At 44.0% G+C, this 23,872-nt stretch overlaps 1 protein-coding gene across 6 annotated transcripts in view; it reads right to left on the bottom strand.

Moving 5' to 3' along the window:
* taf1 (TAF1 RNA polymerase II, TATA box binding protein (TBP)-associated factor) overlaps window positions 1-23,872 on the bottom strand; it is a 58,683-nt gene that overhangs the window by 10,014 nt on the left and 24,797 nt on the right. For 4 of the 6 annotated variants that reach the window (XM_063203883.1, XM_063203880.1, XM_063203879.1 and 1 more), the window contains 16 exons: window positions 22,012-22,153; window positions 18,573-18,703; window positions 15,778-15,858; window positions 14,579-14,728; window positions 13,523-13,642; window positions 13,039-13,214; window positions 11,249-11,475; window positions 10,178-10,385; window positions 9,372-9,537; window positions 8,947-8,964; window positions 6,111-6,322; window positions 3,382-3,490; window positions 2,780-2,878; window positions 1,700-1,877; window positions 978-1,045; window positions 510-632 (listed from right to left, as the gene is read on the bottom strand). In XM_063203883.1, coding sequence (XP_063059953.1) covers window positions 510-632; window positions 978-1,045; window positions 1,700-1,877; window positions 2,780-2,878; window positions 3,382-3,490; window positions 6,111-6,322; window positions 8,947-8,964; window positions 9,372-9,537; window positions 10,178-10,385; window positions 11,249-11,475; window positions 13,039-13,214; window positions 13,523-13,642; window positions 14,579-14,728; window positions 15,778-15,858; window positions 18,573-18,703; window positions 22,012-22,153 — 2,208 coding nt within the window. The remainder of the gene's footprint in view (window positions 1-509; window positions 633-977; window positions 1,046-1,699; window positions 1,878-2,779; window positions 2,879-3,381; window positions 3,491-6,110; window positions 6,323-8,946; window positions 8,965-9,371; window positions 9,538-10,177; window positions 10,386-11,248; window positions 11,476-13,038; window positions 13,215-13,522; window positions 13,643-14,578; window positions 14,729-15,777; window positions 15,859-18,572; window positions 18,704-22,011; window positions 22,154-23,872) is intronic. The other 2 variants (XM_063203882.1, XM_063203884.1) reach the window with 1 other exon arrangement.

Raw genomic sequence — 23,872 nt, 5'->3', positions numbered from 1 at the left:
ATTGTGGGGCAAGAACAGGAAATCTTATCATTAGCTCTTGGAACAAAATGGAGTAATATTAATAAACAATGGGCGCTTGATGACAGCACATCACCACCATGAAAACAATGCCATCAGAAGACCAACCAAACTCAACTTGAGCACGCACATCTAGGATTTGGGAGCTGAAAGCAGGACTCAAAAGCAATCAAACTTGTGAATAAGACATCTGTTTCCACCACAGGTTTTGCCTTTAATGTAGACAGGACAGAGAAGGGATGACAAGTAGTAAGTGGGAGAGAGAGACTGGCTAGGGTCGGGAAATGACCACGGTGGGACTCAAACAGAGGTCACCCGCATACGGCACAGTGTCTGAGCACGGTGCCCCACAGCATCCCAAGGTGATGTTTAATTAAAAACCAAAATATCTTTAGAAAATATATATAACCAAAACTAATATTGGTCACTGGTTCACATGGACCTTCTATTCCAAATATGTTGAAGAGCAGCAGAGGTGGAATGGGACTCACGTCAGGTACGTTCATCATCTTCTGTGTGACGATGTTGTCCAGGATGAAGGAGAAGGCCACTTGGTCATCGTCATCCAGCAAGGGGTTAATAGCCTTTTCCAGACGCACCAACCGATCCTCCTTCTACAGAGAGGGAGAGGGAGAGGGAGAAGGGGAGAAATGAAAAGTGGACCAATTATATTTCATTCAGTTGAAGGGATTCATGTAGGGAAAGTGTAAATTTCCAAGTCATAATGAATTCTCGATGGGGGTGGGAAAAAGACATGAAAAATATGACGTTTGTCAGGACATATTCTGGAAATACATTACAGTACCAAAAACTCTACCATTAGGTTTCACACAAAATAGCACTTATCAAAAGCATAATGAATAAAGCTATACAATATGCACAACTTATGAAATATCCTGGTTCAAAATGTGAGTGAAAAAGATCTAATATGAAGGGAGAGAAAAAAAGTGTTTCTTTACCTCTTTGATCTTTTCTTCACACAGGTCCAGCATAGACTGAGCCACCTGAGTGAGCGGGTGCTTCACACCTGCAGATGGAAACAAACAACACAGCCATGACGCACAGGAATAAACTGTACATACAACTGTTCTAAACACAGAGATTGCTGTTGGCCTCAACCAGGGGGCATCATACATTAGTTTGGTGAAAAATAAATCACACCAAAAAGGTTTCTTGTCTGTGAGGCTTACTGTTATGCAGACCCCAAACCCTATCGATGCAATTAATTGATAACCAAATGTTTTTGTCCCACAGACGAAATAGGGCTTTGGAGGCTGGGCCTATCTTCCACTGAGAACAATTCCTAGTTAAAGGGCCCTGACTTTGAACCACTGGTGCAGTCCACAAGCTTAAGGATTGCTCCCGTTGATATTACGGGAGCAAATGAATGTTAAATTAAATAAAAGAACTTCAAAGCATTGAAAACTGCAGCCAATAAATTGTTGCTCAGTATCTGACTACTTGTATTGCCTCATCATGACTGCTGAAACATTTGCTTTGCTTTCAGTAGAAATGTAATGCATTGCAATGCAATGTAAAATTAAATCGGATCGAATCGAATCAAATCGCTACCTCCCTAATCGGAATCGAATCGTGAGGGCAGTGCCAAGGCACACCACTAGTGCCATTGTAGGAGAAAATACTAAGTTTCCAAAAGTGCCTGGACTAGTTATGTCCGTACCGTTGTAGGTGGAGCTGTTCTTGACGATGAGCTCCACATTTTCCCTGAACTCCTCGCGTGAGGGGTACATGCGCTTGCGGACGTTCTCCCGCAGGGTCTGCAGGTCCATGGGCCGCGTGATGATCTTGTAGTAGTCCTTCACCAGCTTAGCGTTCACCGGCGTGTGGAACGGGTAGGTCTGGAGGCAGCAAAATGGCAACTTTTACTCATCTTATTATAATTTATCTGAACTTTTTAGATGTAAGTGCACAAGGCTTTGGAATGACACGTGGTTTAAGTAGTGGTTATGCCTATATCTCCAGCAGTGACGTTGTTCAAATATTTGTGTGCCCTGCAGCATAGCTACTGACTCCCAAAGCTTTTCAGTTGAAGGTTGCCATTTTTGACCTAGCCCCTCTTCTATAATGGATTTCAAAAACGTTAAAAAAGAACTGGCAATACACACAAAGGCAATGAACGGTAGGAATTTTAAGTGCTTGCTGAGAGTATCCTTTTTTTCCCCAAAACTGCCTCTCAACCTCAGGTTATCCAACCTTTTGAAGTTCCAAAAAATCCATATCTTTTTATCTTTTCTGGAGAGAGAGAGAGAGAAAGAGAAAGAGAAAGAGAAAGAGAGAGAGAGAGAGAGAGAGAGAGAGAGAGAGAGAGAGAGAGAGAGAGAGAGAGAGACAGAGCACGCAGAGCTGTATCAAGTGGAAGTAGAAGTACTCTTACAGATGTAATTGCAACACTAGTAGTATGATACAGGTATTACAAAATTGAAACCATGTAATATCATACCACTAGAGTTGTGTAATTACATCTGTAAGAGTACTTGTATCTCATACAACTCAGAGAAAGAATGGTGAGTAGGGAGTGAGTCAGAATGAACAAAAAGCTTATGAGTGAGTGTGAGAGAGGCTGATAGAGGCTGAGAGAGAGAGAGAGAGAGAGAGAGAGAGAGAGAGAGAGAGAGAGAGAGAGAGAGAGAGAGAGAGAGAGAGAGAGAGAGAGAGAGAGAGAGAGAGAGAGAGAGAGAGAGAGAGAGAGAGCAGGAAGAAAGCGATTGTCTTCACATAAGTGAGGGTGTGTTGGTCTTACGTTGGGCTGGTCCCTCATGTCGTTGATGATACCCTCCAGGACTGAGGACAGTGTGACCATGGGGTCCGTGCGGCGCCGATGGATGGACTTGTGGGGGCGCTGGAGGAGATACACAAGTAACAAAGAGTGCTTACAGAACAGCTCAGCTCAGAGGCTACTTTGATATGATAAGCTGTGATAACACTAAAGGTAATGATACACAGAGCAACTTGTTGAGTTGAATTTGAGTTGAATTTTTGTTGATTGGCTATTCATTTTCTCATGGAATGATTGAACAACAAAAAACGCTCACACACACACACACACACACACACACACACACACACACACACACACACACACACACACACACACACACACACACACACACACACACACACACACACACACACACACACACACACACACACACACACACACACACACACACACACACACACACACACACACGACTGATAAACTTAAAATGGAGGTGTAGAGAGTAGACAGTCTGGCACACACAAGTACACCTATGTACACACACACACACACACACACACACACACACACACACACACACACACACACACACACACACACACACACACACACACACATCTTACGTTGAGGTAGTCGCAGTGTACGGTGGTGCCCACGCGTCTCTTCTTCTTGGGCGGTAGCTGTTGCTTGGGGAACTTCAGTACCAGGGACTTCCTGCGCACCTCATCAGCACTGTCAACCACAGCAGACACAAGTCAGGAATCACATCTTTTTAAATGACATTTTTGGGCTTTCAGTGCATGCACTGGATAGGGTAGTGAGAGGTAACATAGTGAGAGAGAGTAACAGGCACTTAGAGGGAGAGAGAGGTGGAGGTGGGGCAGGATTGGGAAATGACCTCGGCTCAGAATCGAACCCGGGTCCCCAGATTTATGGTATGCCCACTGAGCCATGGCGCCCCGGATTCAGATTTGACAGGTGATGATGATGCACAGTTGTTCATTCTGGCTTCAAAAGTAAAGGCCTTGGGACGTTATACTTGTAGCATAGGGTATTCTTGAGTAGCTGATAATATAATGGGAAGTGGCAAGTCTTTGCAAGTCAAGAGACACAAGTCCAAGTCCAAGTCGAGTCTCAAGTTATCAAATTGGTGACTTGAGTCGGGTTTGAGTCCAAGTCACATAAATCGAGTCCACGCCTATGGTTGATATACATATTCATCTGACAGACTTGTTATGACAGTCAACTGAATCAGAACTGGTTGGATCAAATTTGTGGCACTGTTTTTTTCTGTACTTGGTATTTATATTATAGATAGAAGCATAGAGGCTGTGTTCGTGTTAGGTCTAAGTTCTATGTTTGGCTCAGTACACAACCCCAAACAGTCAAAACAATTGCAAAGGGGTAGACAAAACACTACATTGAAAAACTCTGTATTGAATGAATTAGTGGAAGACTAAATACATTTTCCTCCTACTTACTGACCATCTGTGTGCTTTAGTTACCCACTTTGAATGTATGCTGGGGACAACAACATTCTTAATTTTCTAAGATGGGATAATAATATATAATTATGCGCTGCAATTTTCTGCTGTCGGGCCTGTTGGTAAGCGCTGATACAATTACCCTGAATAGAGACATGATGCCCAGTAGAAATAACAAAGTGCTGAGGAAACCTCTAGTAGTAACATTGCTCAAAACCCATTTCCTTGTATTATGCGGTTCTAACCATCTTCTTTATCAAATGAATGCCATTTTGTTCAAGCCTAAGTGGGTGAGGTGAGATGACTGGATCATGACCTGGATGGACAACGAGAATCTTCACATCCAAGGCAAGGCAAGGCAAGTTTATTTATATAGCGCATTTCATACACAGGTGCAACTCAATCCAGATAAAAGCAAAACCAAATCATTCAGCTTTTGAGTGAGCTCTTTAACCCTTGACTGCGCTCTTCATACCTCTTGAGGGGCTGTTTGTCCATACTATACTATACTATACTACAGTGTTTCTCAACAGGGGTGCCGGGGCACCCTGGGGTGCCGCAGGCCCCCCCTCAGGGGTGCCGCGGAAACGTGGCTGATAAATAAATTACGTAATATAATACACATTTGTCTAAATTGATAAGTTAATGCTAATCAGTGAAATCTTTCATCTGCCATTTACGCACAATAAAGTAAATATAGGTTGCCCCAGTCAGCTGCAACTTCGAACGTAGGTCGTGTGACGTCTCCAAATGTGTTACTTTTCTAAGCTTGTGTGGTATCGGATGCGATGCCATGTTACGGCTTGTTGGTTTGGGGTGCCTTGAAATTTTTCATGAATTGAAAGGGTGCCCCGCCTAAAAAAAGGCTGAGAAACACTGCTATACTATACTATACCATCATACTACAGTTTTTTTTTTAAATTAAAGTGTATGTGGGTGATATGACTATAAGGAATGGGTGAAGAATAAGAATAATAAGAATAAGAATGATGAGGAATAAGAATAATAAAGTTGTGGTGGCGTTGCCAATACAGTACCCCTCCATGAGCTGTTTGCCCAGCATGGTCTTGGTGCACTGCACCTTATGCAACTGTCTATGTTGTCATCATATTCACTCAATCTTTTAGTCTAAGTGGGCACAGTTGTCAGTACCTCAATAAACTGCTTGCCCAGCACGATCTTGATGTCCTGTGCTTTACCCTCATATTAACTCCTTCTTATTAGCAGACAGGACCTCTCCATGCTCTCGACACCCCTCTGCTTGCCCAGCATGATCTCGGTACACCCCACCTTGTCATACTGTATTAACTCAATCATATTAATTAATGGGTACAGTTACCAGCACAGTACATCTTGAGTTGCTTAATGCCCAGCACTATTTTGGTGCTCTCAACTTAATAATTATAGTAACTCTTAGAGGCACCGCTTACATAACTGCATTGCATATTGCAAGTACCTTTTGATGAGCTGCTGGCCCAGAACGATCTGGGTGCCCTCTACTTTATCATATTAACTTGTAACCCTCATATTAACTCTTTTCAGTTTAAGTCCACGTGGGTGCAGTTGGCAGCACCTCTAGATGAGCTGTGTGCCCAGTATGATCCTGGTACCCTATTCTTAATCATCATCATATAAACTCCCTCTCATTAGACTATTAATCTGTTAATAGCTAGTGACAGTACCTGTTTGCCCAGTACGATCTTGGTGCCCTCTCCTTAATGAACATATTAACTCCCTCTTGTGAGTTAGTGGGTGCAGTTGGCAGTACCTCTCGATGAGCTGCTTGCCCAGCACGATCTTGGTGCCCTCTCCTTAATCATCATATCAACTCCCTCTTATTAGTCTATTATAATAGATTTTGGCAGTACCTCTCGATGAGCTGCTTGCCCAGCACAATCTTTGTGCCCTCCACCTTGATGAGCTCCTCGTTGTCGTTGTGGATGACGGTCTTCTCCAGCTCCTCCTCCTGCTCCTCCGTCATGGCCACCGGGTTGGAGGGCGGCGCGTTGGTCTGGTAGTACAGCGGGCAGAACTTGTTGGTGCGCATGTGGCCGATGGCGCCGCAGGCTCCGCACTTCAACTGCGGGGGAGAGGAGGGGAAGAGAGATAGGAGAAGAATGGGGAAGAAAGGAGAACAAAAGGGGAAGAAAGGAGAGGGAGACAAGGCAAGCCATTATCAAACACAAGGACAGAGAGGGAAAGGTAGGACATTGTGAAATATAATGATAAAGAAATCAAGGTAGGAGATTGTGAAAAACAAGGTGAAAGAGATGAAGGGAAGACGTGGTTAAAGACATAGAAAGGCTAATGCCTTTTTCATTCACATCCTTAATTTCCCCCGGGATTGACTGAAGTTTTTCATCTCTACTCTATGCTGCCAACTTAATCTGTCAAATGACATACGATGTACGAGGGCCAGTCAAGGGACACATTGATAATGCAGGTGCAAGAACAGTGCCCCCCTGAGCCACTGGAGGTAAACTGCTTGGCTCAGGTGTGTAGTTTTGCAAATGGGGATCACTGACCACCAAAAAAACCACACATAAGGTATCTATTTGGTATTTCGTTGCATAATGCTTTAAGATGAAGTTGACATTTTTCACAACAGGGAGAATCTTTAAGATACAAGAGACACTGAGAGAGAAAACTAGAGTCCTAACCTGGCTGATACATTTAGTGTTTGTGGGCAATTTAAGCAAACAAACAACTACTCCTGGTGGTGGTTTGTTGGTGGTTTGTGCAGAACTGTACCACATATTGCTGAAGCACTGCTTGTTAGTACAGCAATGGTTACCTATACCTGGGTCATTCACCCAGAAACGTACATTCCCTGTCCTAGGCATATTTCGTTGCAAGTCAATTAAATTCTAAAACCAGTCACATGGTTATATTATGGGAGTTAATGTTAAAAGGAATATGATACATTATTTGGTTATCTGTTTCTTTTTCATTATTTATACCCTGAAAAATGCCTCGTCCACAGTCCACTTTCTAATTACTCTTTAAATAGAAAGTTACTATATAGAAATACAATAAAAAGACTGAAATTCAATATTTAATATTTTTCCTAATGCAAGTTTATTTTTAAAATGATAAACTACATGTATTAAAATAATAAATATTATATATCCGCAAACTGCTGTCATACCCTGTCACATTTACTTTTTTAAAGAATATGTCCAGTATATCTTTAAGGATATGATGTATAGGTCCTATTCGATAAGATGTGACATAATTTCCTCATCTGGAACATAATGCTAAAAGGTAACGGTCATTATTTTTGCTGACTCTACATTGTCACATTGATTTCTCCTAGAATACAATGCCAAATAATGGCATTCATTTTTGCCAAAAACAGTTTTGAAAAGTGTCAGGGTGACCTTGTGCTCATGAGCTAGCATGTTAGCAGGCAGACATGTGGTCAGTTAAAAATGGCTGGCCGTCAGGCCCCTTCACATCAGGCCCTGTCACAGTGTATGAAAATGAAAGCAATACCTGCCCGAAATCTATTGCTAATGCATGCATTCAATTCTTATGATTTACACAGATTGTAGTTAAATGGCTCCCACTAGTGCACCAGAGAGTAGGGTTGCCAACCGTCCTTTGAAATATGGAATTGTCCCGTATTTATAAACCAAAGAACGGTTCCGTATTGAGCTGAAACGGGACACAATTTGATTAAAATGCAGGAAATTGCGTCTGAGAAATTAAAAAAAATCTACGGGAGGGCCACCACACTCCCCGCAAGAGTGAGGTGTCGCATATTTTTCAAGGGAGTTGGCAACCCTAGCAGAGAGACAGGCTATGTTGAGCATGATGAAATGCAGACCCAGAAAGGAAGGTGCAGCATCTTTAGAGACCAAGGGAGAAATGGGAGGAGAAGAAACTAAAGAGGAAGACCATTGATGAGCTGAGTGAGAGAGAGGCATAGACACAAGTTATGGAGAGAGCATCAGAAAAGGAGTGTGTTTAAGAAGAAGGCTGCGTTTCCACAGGCAGAACCAAGTCCGGGACAAGAGACAGGTTCAGCACCAGAGACAGGTCCGGCACCAGGGTCAGAGGAGGTGCCAGGGCCAGTGTCGGAAATGCAAATTGTTAGAAAATGTGTGTGTTCTAGTGATGTTATTAAGCCACAAATGAATAATGGATTTAATCAGGAATACTTTACAAATATACTTCTCTTTCAACATACAAATATAGTTCTTTCAATAGATACATTATCTGTCGACACTGTCAGTCCTGTCACGCAGAGATTTATCAGTGAAAATAAATGATATAATGAATAAACTTTTTTCAATGATCACTCTACTTAAATATATAGAGCAAGATGTGGAGATACTCCCACGATTAAGCATTTTTTCAAAATATTGCTGGTACAAGGTGTGACTGCTTTAAGGATATGATTTAGTTAGGTTTGACTTACATCATCTGTAAAATTGGTTATGATTTGTATGGACTTACAAAAATCATTAAATACAAAAATACAACAGAAGGCACATGGCAAAATAGAAAGGACATTCACAAGGACATCCAATTTCTAGATACAAATTTGTTGGTGACAGGGCCTGACATTTAAATTTAAAACATATTTCATTAAAATGAAACTCGCTGAGATTGCCCAATATTCATTTCTGACAGTTTACCATTTTTGAAAATGAAAATGTACGTTTCAGGGAGAATGTCCCACACGTCTATGGTGATTACCTTGAGGTTGGGCCGGTCCTAGACAGAAAAAAAAATTAAGCAAAATCTGAATTAAGCGATTAAGTAATTACGTAATTAAATAATTAACACATCAAGTAAACCTGCTCATCTGCACTGATTCTGCTTGCCTGTATACTGCTGCTGAATTTAGCATGAATATGTCCTCATTTGTAAGCAGCATTGAATGAAAGTCTCTGCTACATGCAAAGAAATAGCGCTTTACCTTGGAGACAGAAAAAAAACACTAATCCTGCTACTCTGCACTAACTTGCACTTGCCTGTATACTCTGTACACATACTCCACACTCTGTATTCTCTGTACACATACTCCACACATACAGTATTAGATGCTGCTAAATGTCCATGTTTGTAAGTCTCTTTGGATAAAAGCTAAATGTAATGCAATGTAGTAGAGTGGTGCTTACCTTGAGGTCGGGCCTCTCCTTCATCTTCTTGGCCTTCTTCTCCGGCGGCCCTTTGAACTTGTCCTTCTCCTGGTTCCTCTTGAGCCTCCTCAGCTGCTCCTGGATGCGCCTCCTCTCCTTGCGCATCTCCTCGCGGTGCTGCTCGTCAAACAGCGCAAACTTGCGACTACGGAGAGACACGGATGGAGAAGGATGGGGTGTTAATATGTCCAATGTGGATATTATTTTATATCCATTTCATTATAATAATCATCATCATTTGATATAAACTAGAGGCTGTGGAAAGATGGATGGGTGTTAATATGTCCAATATGAATATTCTTTTATAATCATCGTCATAAACTCGCAGCTATGGGGAGATGAGGTGATGGCATAGTGTTCATAATTATGTCCAATAGGTTTTTATCTTGATCATTTCATTATCATCATATACAGTATATAATGTGACTATGAAGACGAATGGATGTCTTTTTATGTCCATCAGCCTTTTCATCATACCTTATAGGTATTGCGACTACCAGGAGAAGGAGAGATAGATGGAGTCTTTATTACCACATATAGGGATCCATCTTTTTCAACCATTTAATTATCATCATCATAATCGAGGTGGTAGTTGTATATGCAGCAGTGCATACACCCTCACAAACAAAATTAGTCACATCAGACAAAGAACACAAATGAGTTAGGAGAAGTCTGTGTCTTCCATCGAGTTTGTTGAGTGCATGGCTGGCTGAGTGGAACAAAAACATTTCTAAAGAAAGGAAAAAAGAAGCTGCTTTCAGTTGCGGTCCACTTCACTGACTCACATGAACTCGTCGTCCTTGGTGGTGCGGATGCGCGTGTAGGCGTCGATGACGGCGGGCTTGCGGACCGTCTCGCAGCGCACGTACTCCTTGCCGTCCTCGTCCCGGAAGGTGCGGTAGATCTTCAGGCGCCGGCCGGTCGCCGAGGAGTTCAGACTGGTCACCGACGACGCGTCATCGTCCTTATGGGAGCCCGTGGACACCGCACTCGCTGAGGACAGGGGATGACAAAAACAATACATTAAAAATGATAATACATATGAAAGTATTCATTCATTATTATAACATTGTAATTATGTATTTACAATACATAAAAATATTAATTATTATACATGATAAAACCAATACATTGTTTTTAAAATAATTTAACATAAAAACATTATCCAATCATTATAATGTTATAATGAATTATTTACCTTTAAATTGTATCATTTTTTAAAAAATATTCATCATGGCAGTCATGGGTAAGCAGTTAGGGTGTCTGGCTTGTACTAGAAATATTAGATATTAAGAGTGGCAAAGGAAACTGTGGAAATGAGATCCATTCAAATCCCTCACCCAGGAAGGCAGACAGAATGTATTAGCATAGGGTTCAATGTTTTGATTCTTGTTCAGTGCACACAAGCGAATCTGAGGAGGTGGTGTTTGTTCAAACTGGCATATTAAAGTGAATACAGAGGCTCTGGCTTGTGGATTAAAGTAAATTCTAACTTTTTGGAAGGTCAAGGCAACACAAAATCATTTAAAATCATCTTTTCCAAAAACAGCATGTTCACTTTAACAATCTTGCCTTTTGTTTGCAGGAGCATTTTACAATAATCCAACAAACATAAAGAGATTTGCAAACGTGCATGCATGTCTGATTTTACAGAGGCCTCGCCATGTCTTGGGGCCTTTCTCTTCTCGGCCTACTCTCCCATCAGCATACAACGGTACAAACACACACACTTACACCCCCCCCCCCCCCCCCTCTCTCTCTCTCTCTCTCTTCTCTCTCTCTCTCTCTCTCTCTCTCTCTCTCTCTCTCTCTCTCTCTCTCTCTCTTTCTCTCTTTCTCTCTTTCTCTCTCCTTACACAGGCCCTTGCGTCTCTTGTGTCCCTTCTTCTCGTCGGCCTCGTCTCCCATCAGCATGCGTTGGAGCTCCTTCCTCTCCTGCTCCTCCCTCTCCCTGCTCAGCTGTGAGCTGGTCTTCTTGTTCTGCAGCATGCTCTCGATGTTCTTGCCCATCTCCTCAAAGTCGCTGTCCTCCGCAGAGCTGCTGTCCGTGTCCGTCGACAGCACCTCCGTCGACTCCAGAACCCTGAAGGTACAAGCAACATTGACACATTAAAGAAGACACACCTTTAAGCGTTTACTTCAAACGGTTGGTTGCACAGACCCAGGCGGGTACTAGTCAATTTGGGGCACTAGGCGAGCACTCGCCTCTTTCCTTTTTCGTGGATTTAGAAATTGGCATCTGTAAACATAACATTGTACATCTGATCGAGCACATCTGATCTAGCACCTGCAAATACACTGAGTGACCATGAACATTCATTGCCAATTTTAAGTTTGATGTCTTATTTCGCTTGAGGTTTTAATTTTGTGGGAGCTTTTGGTATTCCAGGTGCCCCCAAGACTTTTGGTGCCCTAGGCGACCGCCTTGTCAGTCTATGCCAGTGATTCTCAAAGTGTGGTCCGGCGACCATTAGTGGTCCGCGACAGAGCTCAGGTGGTTGACAGGGGGATTTCTAATTTTCCAGTAGAAGACAAGCTAAAAGGATATATTTGTAAAATTATTACAATTCATTATAAGTCATATTTTCACTGCAATAAGGCTTGTAGATGTAAATAAAAAGTAAGGTATGTTTATCAAAATTAACAGTGTCGAATTAGCACCTGTCAACCGTCAATTCAGTTGACAGGTGGTCCCTGAACATTTTTTGGGGGACAAAGCGGTCCTCGGCCTGAAAAAGTTTGAGAATCACTGGTCTATGCCTAGCGCTGGCCCTGCACAGACCTGAGGAAATGAGGTAGTAATAACATGATGCTGGACAGGTTAACAAAAGGCATTTAAAGCCAGAGATGTGATAAGTAAAGTCTAAAAATCACGATTCCCAGATAAAGGAAGATCAATTTTTAGAAAATTGCTTATTTCTTTGGAGGTACTTACTACTGTGCTGGTTTGCCACACAGTTCATCAAAATGTAGCAGAAAGTTCAAATGAAGTGAACCGACCATCCCAGTATTGTCTGTAAGATGCTTCTTCAACAACACGTGTTGCTGTACACAACTGGGCTGCATGAGCAAGACTTATTGAATCAATTAAACTCTTTTCACTTCAAGAGCTTTGCTGACTTTGATATGTGTCTTGCTTTGTCTTCACGAATACAAAATATACTGAATCAATTAAATACTGTTTCACATCAATAGCTTGCTGACTTTGTTTTGATCTGTGACCGTGTAATGGTCAAGGTCAAAGATCAAAATCGTTTTTAAGTTTTGTCAGAAGTCTACTTCAAACCAACGAGAAATTTCCCCTTTTTCTATTTGAATGTGAGTCATAATCTTATCCATTGTGATATAATTAATACAATGGTCTGATGCAGCATGGTTTGTTGTGCCCCAGCAGGTTTAATAGATTTTTTTGTCCAACTCCATTGATTTACATTAGAAATCTGAATGGTATCTGAATCTACTCTCCCGTTCAGAATCCAGAGTAATCCGTTAAAATGATAAAAATGGCATTATGCTTTGCTGGTCACTACAGCCATTTGCACAACATTAAGCTGGCATGAAGACATTTTTGACTCAAGACTTTCAACTCTATTCTGTTCAATGGTTTTTTGATGATTCATGCCACGTGGAATGAGTCAATACTGACTTGTTCTGGAGGTCGAATATGCGCTGGCACTCCTCCTTGTAGCGCTCCTGGTGCTCCGCTACTGAGAAGCGTGACCCGCGGGCAAACTTGCTCATGGGGCCCTCTCCCGACCTCGCCTGCTCCGTGGACATGGTCCTCACCACGTCAATCACCTCCCAACGGGACAGCTTCTTGATCTACATAGTAGACACACACACACAAATATACACACACACACACACACACACACACAGGGGGTGAACACACAGACACGATCATAGGCACAGACACACACACACGTACAGACACACACACACACACACGTACAGACAGACACACACACACACACACACACACAGACGTACAGACACACACAGACGTACACACACATACTGACACACACACACGCATGCACGCATGCGCGCATGCACGCATGCACACACACACACGGCCATATGGTCAGGGACACTACTCTAGCTTGTAGTGTTTTCAGCAGAGAGGTTACCTCCTCCTCGGGAACCCCAAACTTGCGTAGCAGCTGCTTGGCGTTCTTCAGGGAGAGCCGCCTCAGATCGGCATCTGTCCCAGTCACAGTCTTCTTCACCGGCTGCACCTCACGGTCATCCTGGGGGAGAGAGAGGGAGAGAGAGAGAGGGAGAGAGAGAGAGGGAGAGAGAGAGAAAGAGAGAGAAAGGGAGAGAGAGAGAGAGAGAGAGAGCGAGAAAGAGAGAGAGAGAGAGAGAGAGACTGAGACAGAGAGAGAGAGAGGGAGAGAGAGAGAGAGAGAGGGAGAGAGAGAGAGAGAGAGAGAGAGAGAGAGAGAGAGAGAGAGAGAGAGAGAGAGAGAGAGAGAGAGAGAGGGAGGGAGTGTGCATTCCCACACGCGGGCGCACACACACACACGCACACACACACACAGGCGCACACACACACACACAGGCACAGGCGCGTGCACACACGCGCACGCACGCACACACACACACACACACACACACACACGCGCACGCACGCACACACACACCACACACACACAGAGCCAGACAGATGGCGTTAGAGAGACAGAGATGAAGGCCAGTGACTACAGAGACTAGGAAGGTCTTCTCTATGAGTCCTGTACAAAGGACAGATGCCTCTGCATCTCTGGACACTACATATACGAGTATTAGAAGACAGAAATAATGCTTAAAGACACCTTGACATTGATCCTTTACTGAAATACAGTAACATTAGACATTATAATTAGACCATTAATTACGTGGGGAACCTTTGTTGCTCCCTGACTTGCCAACTGGAGGCAAATCATCAAAAGTAAGATACCATACTTATTTGGCTGTAACGATACACTCAACTCACGATTCAGTGAGTATCACAATCTTTGACCTGCGGTTCGATACACCCCACAATTTCACATTTGCCAATATCGTTACAGCCCTAAAAATTATATCACAAAATGATTGTATCAAGTGTGTTGACACGTCATACAGCAAATGAAGGCGTTTTCGGCACTAGCGGCCTAGCCCATCATCAAGTCATAGCCAGTCAGCCGGCCAGACGGACGCACCTTCTGCTGCGTGGGCTTGTTGGGGACCTTGACGTAGGAGAAGCCCTCTCCGCAGCCCGTGGGGTCGGCCACCCCCGTCACCTCCAGCAGGCACTTGCCCTTCATGGCCGCGATGAACGCACGCGTCGTGTTCCAGGGGGCTGTACGCACCTGGATATGTACACACACAGATACAGACACACACACAGAAACACACACACAGACACAAGCGTGCATATGTACACAGTCAGACATGCACACATACAAGCAACAAATAATGCTACATAAGTGGAAGAAGAATGTCTGTGCGGTGCTCAAGGTAGAGGACAGCAGAGTGTAGACGATCTTTGGCTACTTCTCATCAACTATACCCAGAGATGACTGCAGCACTCAACATATGGAACGGTTTTATTTTGGTGCACACAGTGGGTCTAGTCAATGACAAGTAGCCCATCTTATCTTAAAACTAGTATGCAAGTGTTTTTGGACAAAGTGGCATTCAAGCATTTTGAAGACATGGAAGGAGAGACAGTATAGCTGACTGCCAATGTGGAAAAAGCTGTCTCACAACCCTCTTCCCTAAATCACATCATCAAATCATGCGAATCTGAATTCCAATTAGTAAATCCATCCACTGTATTTTCGTTCGGACTGATGGATGCAAAGAGGGTAGAAAAACATGTCCACGTGCAGGCAGCATGCATACTGTATGGTGACCCATGCCATTTTAAAAACAACAACAACTACTTAACAGTTCCTGGGAATGAGAGGACTATGGTATGTCAAAAACAACAAGCACTAAACGGTTTCTGAGAATGAGCCAAGAACTAATCTATCCGTGATTTATGTGTCAGTTTATCACCCGTCTCGACACATCATGACATTTGAACAACACGAACGATTGACGGCAGCAAATGACTAAACCACGTTTGACTGCCCAGGGGCCTATGCTACAAAGCTGGTTCAGGAGTAAACCAGGTTAAGAGGTAAATCATCTAATAGAAGAGCATGGAGTCCTCATTAGGACTCCAGGCTCTTCTATTAGATGATTTTCCTCTTAACTTAACCCAGTTTACTCCTGAACGAGCTTTGTAGATGATTTACCTCTTAACTTGACCTGGTTTACTCCTGAAACAGCTTTGTAGTATAGGCCCCAGGTGACAGGCTGTGTAACCTACGAGTCATAAATGGCTTCCAAGTCGAGTGACAACCAAACTCACCTCGTCGTCTATTTTCATCTGGAACTCCTCCTCGTTCTCCTCCTCGGGGGCAAAGAAGGACTTCTCTCCGTAGCCGGCGTCCTGCGTAGCACACGGAAAAGTTCAGGTTGTGCCACATTTTTCAGGTGCGTGCGTACTACAGAAGTGCAGTATGTGATGGATATACAGTCCCAGGAAAAAGTTTGTACACCCTTTGACATTTCTTACATTTCTGTCAAAATTGGTCATAAAACATGGTCTGATCTTTCCAGAAATCACAAGAAGGAACAACCAGAGTCTGCTTTAACTAATTCAACCCAAACATTTACAAGTTTTCATATTTTCATTGGCCATAAGATGTAAACATTCACAGGACAGCAAGGCATAAGTAAGTACACCCTTGCATTCAATAGGTTTTAACCTTAAGTTAGTCGCAATAACCTCAACCAGATGTTTCCTGTAGTTGCAGATCAGATTGACAAAACAATCTGGATGTATCTTGTCTCCCTCTTCTTTAGAAAACTGCCCTTCTTCAGCAAGGTTTCTGGGATATCTTTAGTGAATAGCTTTCTTGACTTCATGCCATATCATCTCAAATGTTTTTGTCAGAGCTTTGACTGGGCTATTCCAGAATGTGTATTTCATTCTTATGAAGCAATTCAAATGTCAATTGCCTCTAAAATATGGGTTGTTGTCCCATTTCAGCACCCATCCTCTTGTGTGCCTCAACTGTTTGACAGACTACCTCACATTCTTTCTGTAAAATATCTCAATAAACTTCTGAGTTCATTGTTCCACTGATAATAGCTAACTGACAAGGGCCTGAGGCACCAAGGTAGCCGCATATAATGATGCTGCCGTCACCATACTGAAAAGTGGAGATGATGTTTTGGTGAAGGTGTGGTTCTCCAGTTCTCCTCCAAACATGATACTATGTGTTCCCCTGAAAAATTCAACTTTAGTTTCAACGTTGGTCTACTAAATATTTAGCAGTAATTTTATGAAGCATATAAATGCTTTTTCGCAAACCTCAAAATTGCAGCAATATTTTTTTGGACAGAAACCCCAATAATTTTAGATTGGCAGAATGAACCCCATTTTTAGCTTTTCTTGGTTACATCTCCACATCTGAGTATGGTGGCGGGAGCATCATTATATGCGGCTACCTTGCTGCCTCAGGCCCTTGAAAGTTTGCTACTATCAGTGGAGCAATGAACTCAAGTTTATTGCGATATTTTACAGAAAAAAATGTGAGGAAGTCTGTCACACAGTTGAAGCACACAAGAGGATGGGTGCTGAAATGTGACAACAACCCATACTTAAGAAGCAAATCGACATTAGAATGGCTTCATAACAATGAAGTACACATTCTGGAATAGCCCAGAGAAAGCCCTGACTAAAAACAATTGAGATTATATGGCATGAAGTCAATAAAGCTATGCACTCCAGACATCCCAGAAACCTTGATGACGAGAGGCAGTTCTCTAAAGAAGAGGGAGACAAGATACATCCAGATTGCTTTGTTAATCTGATCTGCAACTACAGGACAAGTCTGGTTGAGGATATTGCAACTAACTGAGGGTTAAAACCTATTTAATGCAAGGGTGTACTTACTTATGCCTTGCTCTCCTGTGAATGTTATAGCCTTATGGCCAATAAAAATATGAAAACATGTAATTGTTTGTGTGGAATTAGTTAAAGCAGACTCTGATTTTTCCTTCTTGAGATTTCCGGGAAGATCAGACCATGTTTTATGATCTATTTTGACTGAAAAGTAAGACATTTCAAAGGGTGTACAAACTTTTTCTTGGGACTGTATGAGTGAGTGACTGGATGCTGGCACGCATGTTCGTGTCAAGATCTGTATGAGTGACTGTGTGACAGTGCAGAAGTATGTGCATATATGTTGTTTGAAGTGTGTGTGTGTAGTTTGTAGTGTGTGTGTGTAATGTCACTGTCTGACTGTATACGTGTGTTTCTGAGTATGTGCTGTGAGAGCAGACAGTATGAAATACTGTATATAGGCTGTTTGAAAATGTCCTCTATAAGCTTATGTGTGTGTACGTGTGTGTGTGTGTGTACCTGTGTGTGTGTGTGTGTGTGTGTCCCTAACCTTTAGCCCGTTTGGCCACCAGCATGCTGCAGTAGGAGCAGACTGAATGCATACTGTATGTGTAAGAGAATGGTGTATGTATACATACTACATGTATGCATGTGTCTGCGCATCTAACCTTTTGTCTCTGTTCGGTTACCAGCATGCTGGAGTGTGTGTGTGTGTGTGTGTGTGTGTGTGTGTGTGTGTGTGTGTGTGTGTGTGTGTGTGTGTGTGTGTGTGTGTGTGTGTGTGTGTGTGTGTGTGTGTGTGTGTGAGTGTGTGTGTGTGTGTGTGTAAATACTGTGTTTGTATGCCTGTGTCTCTAACGGAGCGAATGTATGTGTCTGCATATCTAACCTTGAGTCTCGGCCACCAACATGTAGCAAAAGCAGCATTGCAGGTCTGTGTGTGTGTATGCGTGCGTCTAACCTCGGCTCTGTCACCAGCATGGAGTAGTAGGAGTATGACTGTTCTGCGTGCATGTGTGCGCGCGTCCGTGTGTGTGTGCACGCTTGGTTTCTAACCTTGAGCCTCGGCCACCAACATGTAGCAAAAGCAGCATTGCAGGTCTGTGTGTGTGTGTATGCATGCGTGCGCCTAACCTCGGCTCTGCCACCAGCATGGAGTAGTAGGAGTATGACTGTTCTGTGTGCGTGTGTGCATGTGTGTGTGTGAATGTGTGTACGTGTGTGTGTGTGTGTGTGCATGCTTGGTATCTAACCTTGAGCCTCTGCTCAGCCACCAGCATGCTGTAGTAGGAGCAGCACTGCTCGGGCGACACCATGGCCCTGATCTCCTCCTCCGTGGGCAGCCGGAAGTCGGGCTTCACCACCCACCAGTTGGAGTCCATGCCTGCCAGCCGCGGCGTGTAGCACGGCAACACAGCAGCACACGGCACGGCGCAGGAGGGCACGAGATGACAGGAATACAGGGGTGAGAGGCAGACATGGGCAAGCAGACAGATAGAGATAAGACAGATGTAAGAAGAAAGAGAAAGACAGATGGAGAGACAAACAGAGAGAGGGGGAGTGGGAGTGGGAGTGGGAGAGGGAAAAAGAGAGAGAGAGCGAGAGAGAGAGAGAGAGAGAGAGAGAGAGAGAGAGAGAGAGAGAGAGAGAGAGAGAGCGAGAGAGAAAAAGTGAGAAAGAGTGAGAGAAGGGAAAAAATGGGAGAGCAGGAGACAGAAAACAAGACAGAGAAAGTGAGGGAGAGAGGGGGAGAGGAGAGAGAGACAGACAGAGAGAGCAAGAGAGACAGAAAGTGAGACAGAGCAAGAGAGAAGCACAGCTCAAGACAGGATGACAGAAATATGCGGCGGGGGTGAAAACAGGACAAGGCTTGAGTTGCACTCTCCCGCAGCAATAACAAAAGGAAACCGTGGCATCCTGTTTATTTTACATGGACATTTCTATTGCCTTTTCTTTTTTTCTCTCTCAGCAAGTTTCCCACAGCGGTCTGTCTGACCCTGCAGGGTATGGACATAATGCCTAGCCACCCTCCTACAGTACAGGGACTTTTCTTTCTTTCTGAGCCTAGACAGTGTTTCCCTTCAGGGCTGTGTGTAGTTAAGACGGGCAGGGCCGCTGACTGCTTTGGCTGGGCCCAGGACAAAGTCATATGAAAGGGCCCCTCTACCCAATACATACAGGGCCAACTCAATGCCAAGTGTTCTAGCATTGCTAGGACGTGAAAAGCCTGGTGATTGGATACTACACAGAGTTCACCAAAGAGTATCCAATCACTGGGCGTTTCACGCCCTAGCAAGGCTAGAACACTGGGCATTGAGAAAGAGCCAATGTAATGAGGACCCAATTCTGGGCTCCCCATCTCCCTGGGCCCGGGACAACTGACCTGTTTGTCCTCCCTATCAGCGGGCCTGACAGCAGGTGTTTGACTGGCAATGGCCAACAAAAGCAAGGGAAATAAACACAGCATAGTATGTGCGTTACAGAGTTTTCTATGGTGACAGTGGCTTTATACAACATGCCTTTTCAGGTGGTAAAATCAGGAATAAAAGGGCTTTGATTCCATGGTGTTTTCCCCCAGCTCTCATTGACAGTTTGGTTGAGTCTATGTCTGGTTGAGTGCATGACAAACTGAAATTTAAGACCTTTAACATGTTAAGACTTACTAAGATTTACCGGGCAAAAGGCATACATTTCGAAATATGGAACTTGAGACATAGTTTAGATCTGAGGTCTAATCTAAGTACTTGAAAAGCTGCAACATGAGCATGTTGCAGGAAAATGATGGGAATAATTCTGGATTGTGCATGCACCACCTCAACAAACACATTTCCCGTGGGAAACACTGCCAGGGCATCTTGACTGACCACTCCACACCACACCACATGATATTGTCACAAAGTGACCAACTTGCTGTCCCCCTCCACAGGGGTCATCCTCGGTGCATTCTCCCTGGTCATTTGTTCGTTTCCTGTCTCTTACCTTCCGAGTACCCTACTGAGCACCTCTTTTTCTCTCTCTCTCTGTCTGTCTCTCTCCCTGAAGTCTCCTCTGTCTTACCTTCCCTGTCTGTGTAACTCTCTCTCTCCCGAGGTCTGGCTGCCAAACACAAAGCAGCACACCGATGGACACAGTTATTACATTACATCATTACATTCTAAATCAACTTTTTTCATCACTAGCCAAAATGGCTAGTACTGTAGATGTCAATCTTAGTAGCCACACACACACTCACCAATGGGTCAAAGTGGCTTGTAAGTAGATCTTTTCGACCAGCCAAAATGAAATTTCACCAACATTTGGCCGGTTGGCTGGTGTGGATTTAGAGCCCTGATTACATTACAATAAATACATTACACCTCACTGATGCTTTCATCCAAAGCGAGTATAGCCTGAGTATCATCCTCCGTAGTGACCGCGCTAGCTCAATACTTTCGCTTGCTGACCACGGAGTCTGACCCTGCAGCCACCCCTGGCAGTTGGAATTCAGATATTCGTTCAGTATCTGAACAGCCAATAGGCTCGCTGATAGTCTAAGCCCCTCCCCAAGCCCTCTTACATTCAACTGAAATACAACAACTTGATGATGGCGATGTGATGTCTGTAACCAGGACATTTGATAGTGCTTGGTGTAAACTGGGACATTGCCGTCCGCCAAGACCTTTGACGGGCTTTCGGCACTGACACTGCGCAGCTCTTGGGCAGTCACACTGGGCGTTTCTCTTCTGTTCACTTTAATGGTTTTAGTTGACAGTTAATATCTTCATAACAAGGTTGGAACAAGCGCAGCCCCATTTCAGTGTTACTTTTTTTGCTGTCACACTCAACGCATGGGAAGGAGAGAGGGTGGGGGCTGCTCCGTGGGCTGTGCATTTGGCGCATATTAAACAACGCAACTAGTAGTTTCCCAATAAAATTTGAATCATAATGCCGTGGATCCAATACTATAATATCATATAATATTGTCCTTAAGTCTGAGCGATGCATTGATTATTTGTTTAGGGTACGTTTTCTGCCAGCTAAATGCAAGGGGGAAGGGGGCTATATTAGCAAACAAGACGATTGCACAGTTAGCCTGCTAATTTTAAATATGATCACCTGGAGCTAATAGCCTTCACATGGCTTAATCCATCCCTGTTATCAGTCCGCTTGAGGTTTTTGCTTCGGGAAAGTGAAAAAATGAGGTCCTAATTAATCTTCAGATGGTGTCGGACCCTGCCATAGGCACACGTTGTATGTCTCCCTGAAATCGTAGGTTTTTGACGGACCTCGACAAGTTCTACACTCCTTAGTTACCGTTGCTGAGCTCGGATTGGTTGGCGGCCGTTTGTGGGAGGGGTTTTGCGAAAGGCTAATTCCCTCATTAAGTGAGATAATTTCCAACTGCCGGGGGTGGCTGCAGGGTCAGACTCCGTGGTCAGCAAGCGAAAGTATTGAGCTAGCGCGGTCACTACGGAGGATGATACTCAGGCTAAAGCGAGTATTGGTAACTGGAGCGTTGTCGGCTTAGGTGACTTGCTCAACCGGCACTACAGCCATGGTTGGATGTGGAGGGACACACATTCTTACTACTGCTAAGGATTTGAACCGGCAACCCTCCGATTCAAAAACCAAGTCCAAGACTTGTTTCTATGTATACACTTTTGCATGTTTTTGTGTCTGTGAGTGAGTGACAGAGTGAATGAGTGTGCTTACCTGTGCGCTTGAAGTCTGCGCAGAGTTTGAGGCGCTTGCGGATGCTGCTCTCCGAGTGAGAGGGGAAAGCTTTCTTGATGTCCTCCATACGGATACGCCGAGGACGGTCCTTACTCTTCCAGAACAACCTGTAAATAAAGACCTGAATACACATACACGCACACACGCGCACACACACACACACATTTAAATGATGTTAATAACCCAATTTCTTCAGATTTATTATTAAGTAGACCGACACATGAAAATTCTCAGGGGGTATTGACTTATACATTAGATGTAACTAGGGGGAGCTGTTGGAGAGCTCTATATGTGAAACATATAGTCACATAGCAGTACACATTCAGTAGACAAATAGCCCTGTAGTACTGGAAATGAAAAAAAAAACATGTACAGGTCTGATGTGGAAACGGCACATAAATGTGGTGCAATATTGTCGGGCAATATTCTCTCCCGCTCACTCCATTTTCTCTCCAGCATTTTTCCATTTTTTCCATTATAGTACAGATCCCTCGCCAGAAATGACATTTCATGCCCATTTACATTCGCAATCTTCACTTCAAGGCCGACTGTGAGATAGACTCCAGCGACAGCGCTCCTTGGCCTATCACGCTTCTTTACACCGGGAAACCAAGACGGGGCCCATTATGATGGGGCCGTGCAGTTGCCGTGGCAACGTTGATGTCAAACGCCAGTAGTAAATGAGTGACGTCCAAACTGACACAGAGGGGGCTTTGTGTGCTGAACTGAGCCCAGAGAGAGAAATACAGGAGAAATACAGGAGGGAGAGAGAGCGAGAGAGAGAGAGAGAGAGAGAGAGAGCGATAGAGAGAGAGAGCGATAGAGAGAGAGAGAGAGAGAGAGAGAGAGAGAGAGAGAGAGAGAGAGAGAGAGAGAGAAAAGATGGGTAGATGGCGCGAGAGAGAGAGCCAGAGAGAGAGAGAGAGAGAGAGAGAGAGAGAGAGAGAGAGAGAGAGAGAGAGAGAGGCAAAGGGAAGCAATGAAGAAAGAGAAACAGAGAAATAGTGCAAACAAGAGAGCAATGAAGAGACTGAGAGAGAAAAAACAAAAGAAAGAGAGAGGGAGGGAGGGAGAAACAGAGAGCAAGAGAAAGAGTGTGTACGTGTGTTTGAGTGAGTGAGTGAGTGTGAGAGAGACAGAGAGAGAGAGAGAGAGTGAAAGAAACAGAGAGAGACAGAGTGAGAGTGAGAGAGAGGGAGATGGAGAGAGAAAGAAAGAGAGGGGGAGAGAGAGAGAGAGAGAGAGAGAGAAAAGAGAGGGAGAGGGCCTGCCTCCTGGTGACTTGAGGCCAGGAGTGATGCTGGCAGGCGTTGAATAGGTTATTATTTATGGCAGAAGGCAAAACGTCAGTTGCTGCTCTGAAGAGCCTGTCACCACATCACTGACAGTAATCACCTAATCTTTGCTCCTTGTCTCTGCTCAATGCAACGTGTGTGTGTGTGTGTGCGCGCGCGCGCGCGTGCGTGCGTGCGTGCGTGCGTGCGTGCGTGCGTGTGTGTGTGTGTGTGTGTGTGTCAGAGCGTGCATGCCAGTGTGTGCATGCATGCCAGTGTGAGTGCCACAGTGTGTGTGTTCCACGGTGTGTGTGTGTGTGTGTGTTCCACGGTGTGTGTGTGTCTGTGTGTGTGTGTGTGTGTGTGTGTGTGTGTGTGTGTGTGTGTGTGTGTCACCCTTTCTTTCACTGGGGCTTTGATGCTGTTCCTAAAGCAGCCTGACTCTAGTAACATACAGTACCTCATCACCACTACAAATGTACGCCATGTTCAACAGCATAAAGATTGTTTCCAGCATTAGATTGAATACAGGCACAGAATGTATAGAGAAGTCAGACATTCATGCT

The sequence above is a fragment of the Engraulis encrasicolus genome, chromosome 7 (assembly GCF_034702125.1).
Source record: "Engraulis encrasicolus isolate BLACKSEA-1 chromosome 7, IST_EnEncr_1.0, whole genome shotgun sequence".
NCBI classification, from domain to species: domain Eukaryota; kingdom Metazoa; phylum Chordata; class Actinopteri; order Clupeiformes; family Engraulidae; genus Engraulis; species Engraulis encrasicolus.
The sequence above is the reverse complement of the archived record's forward strand: the minus strand, read 5'-3'. Positions and strand labels throughout refer to the sequence as shown.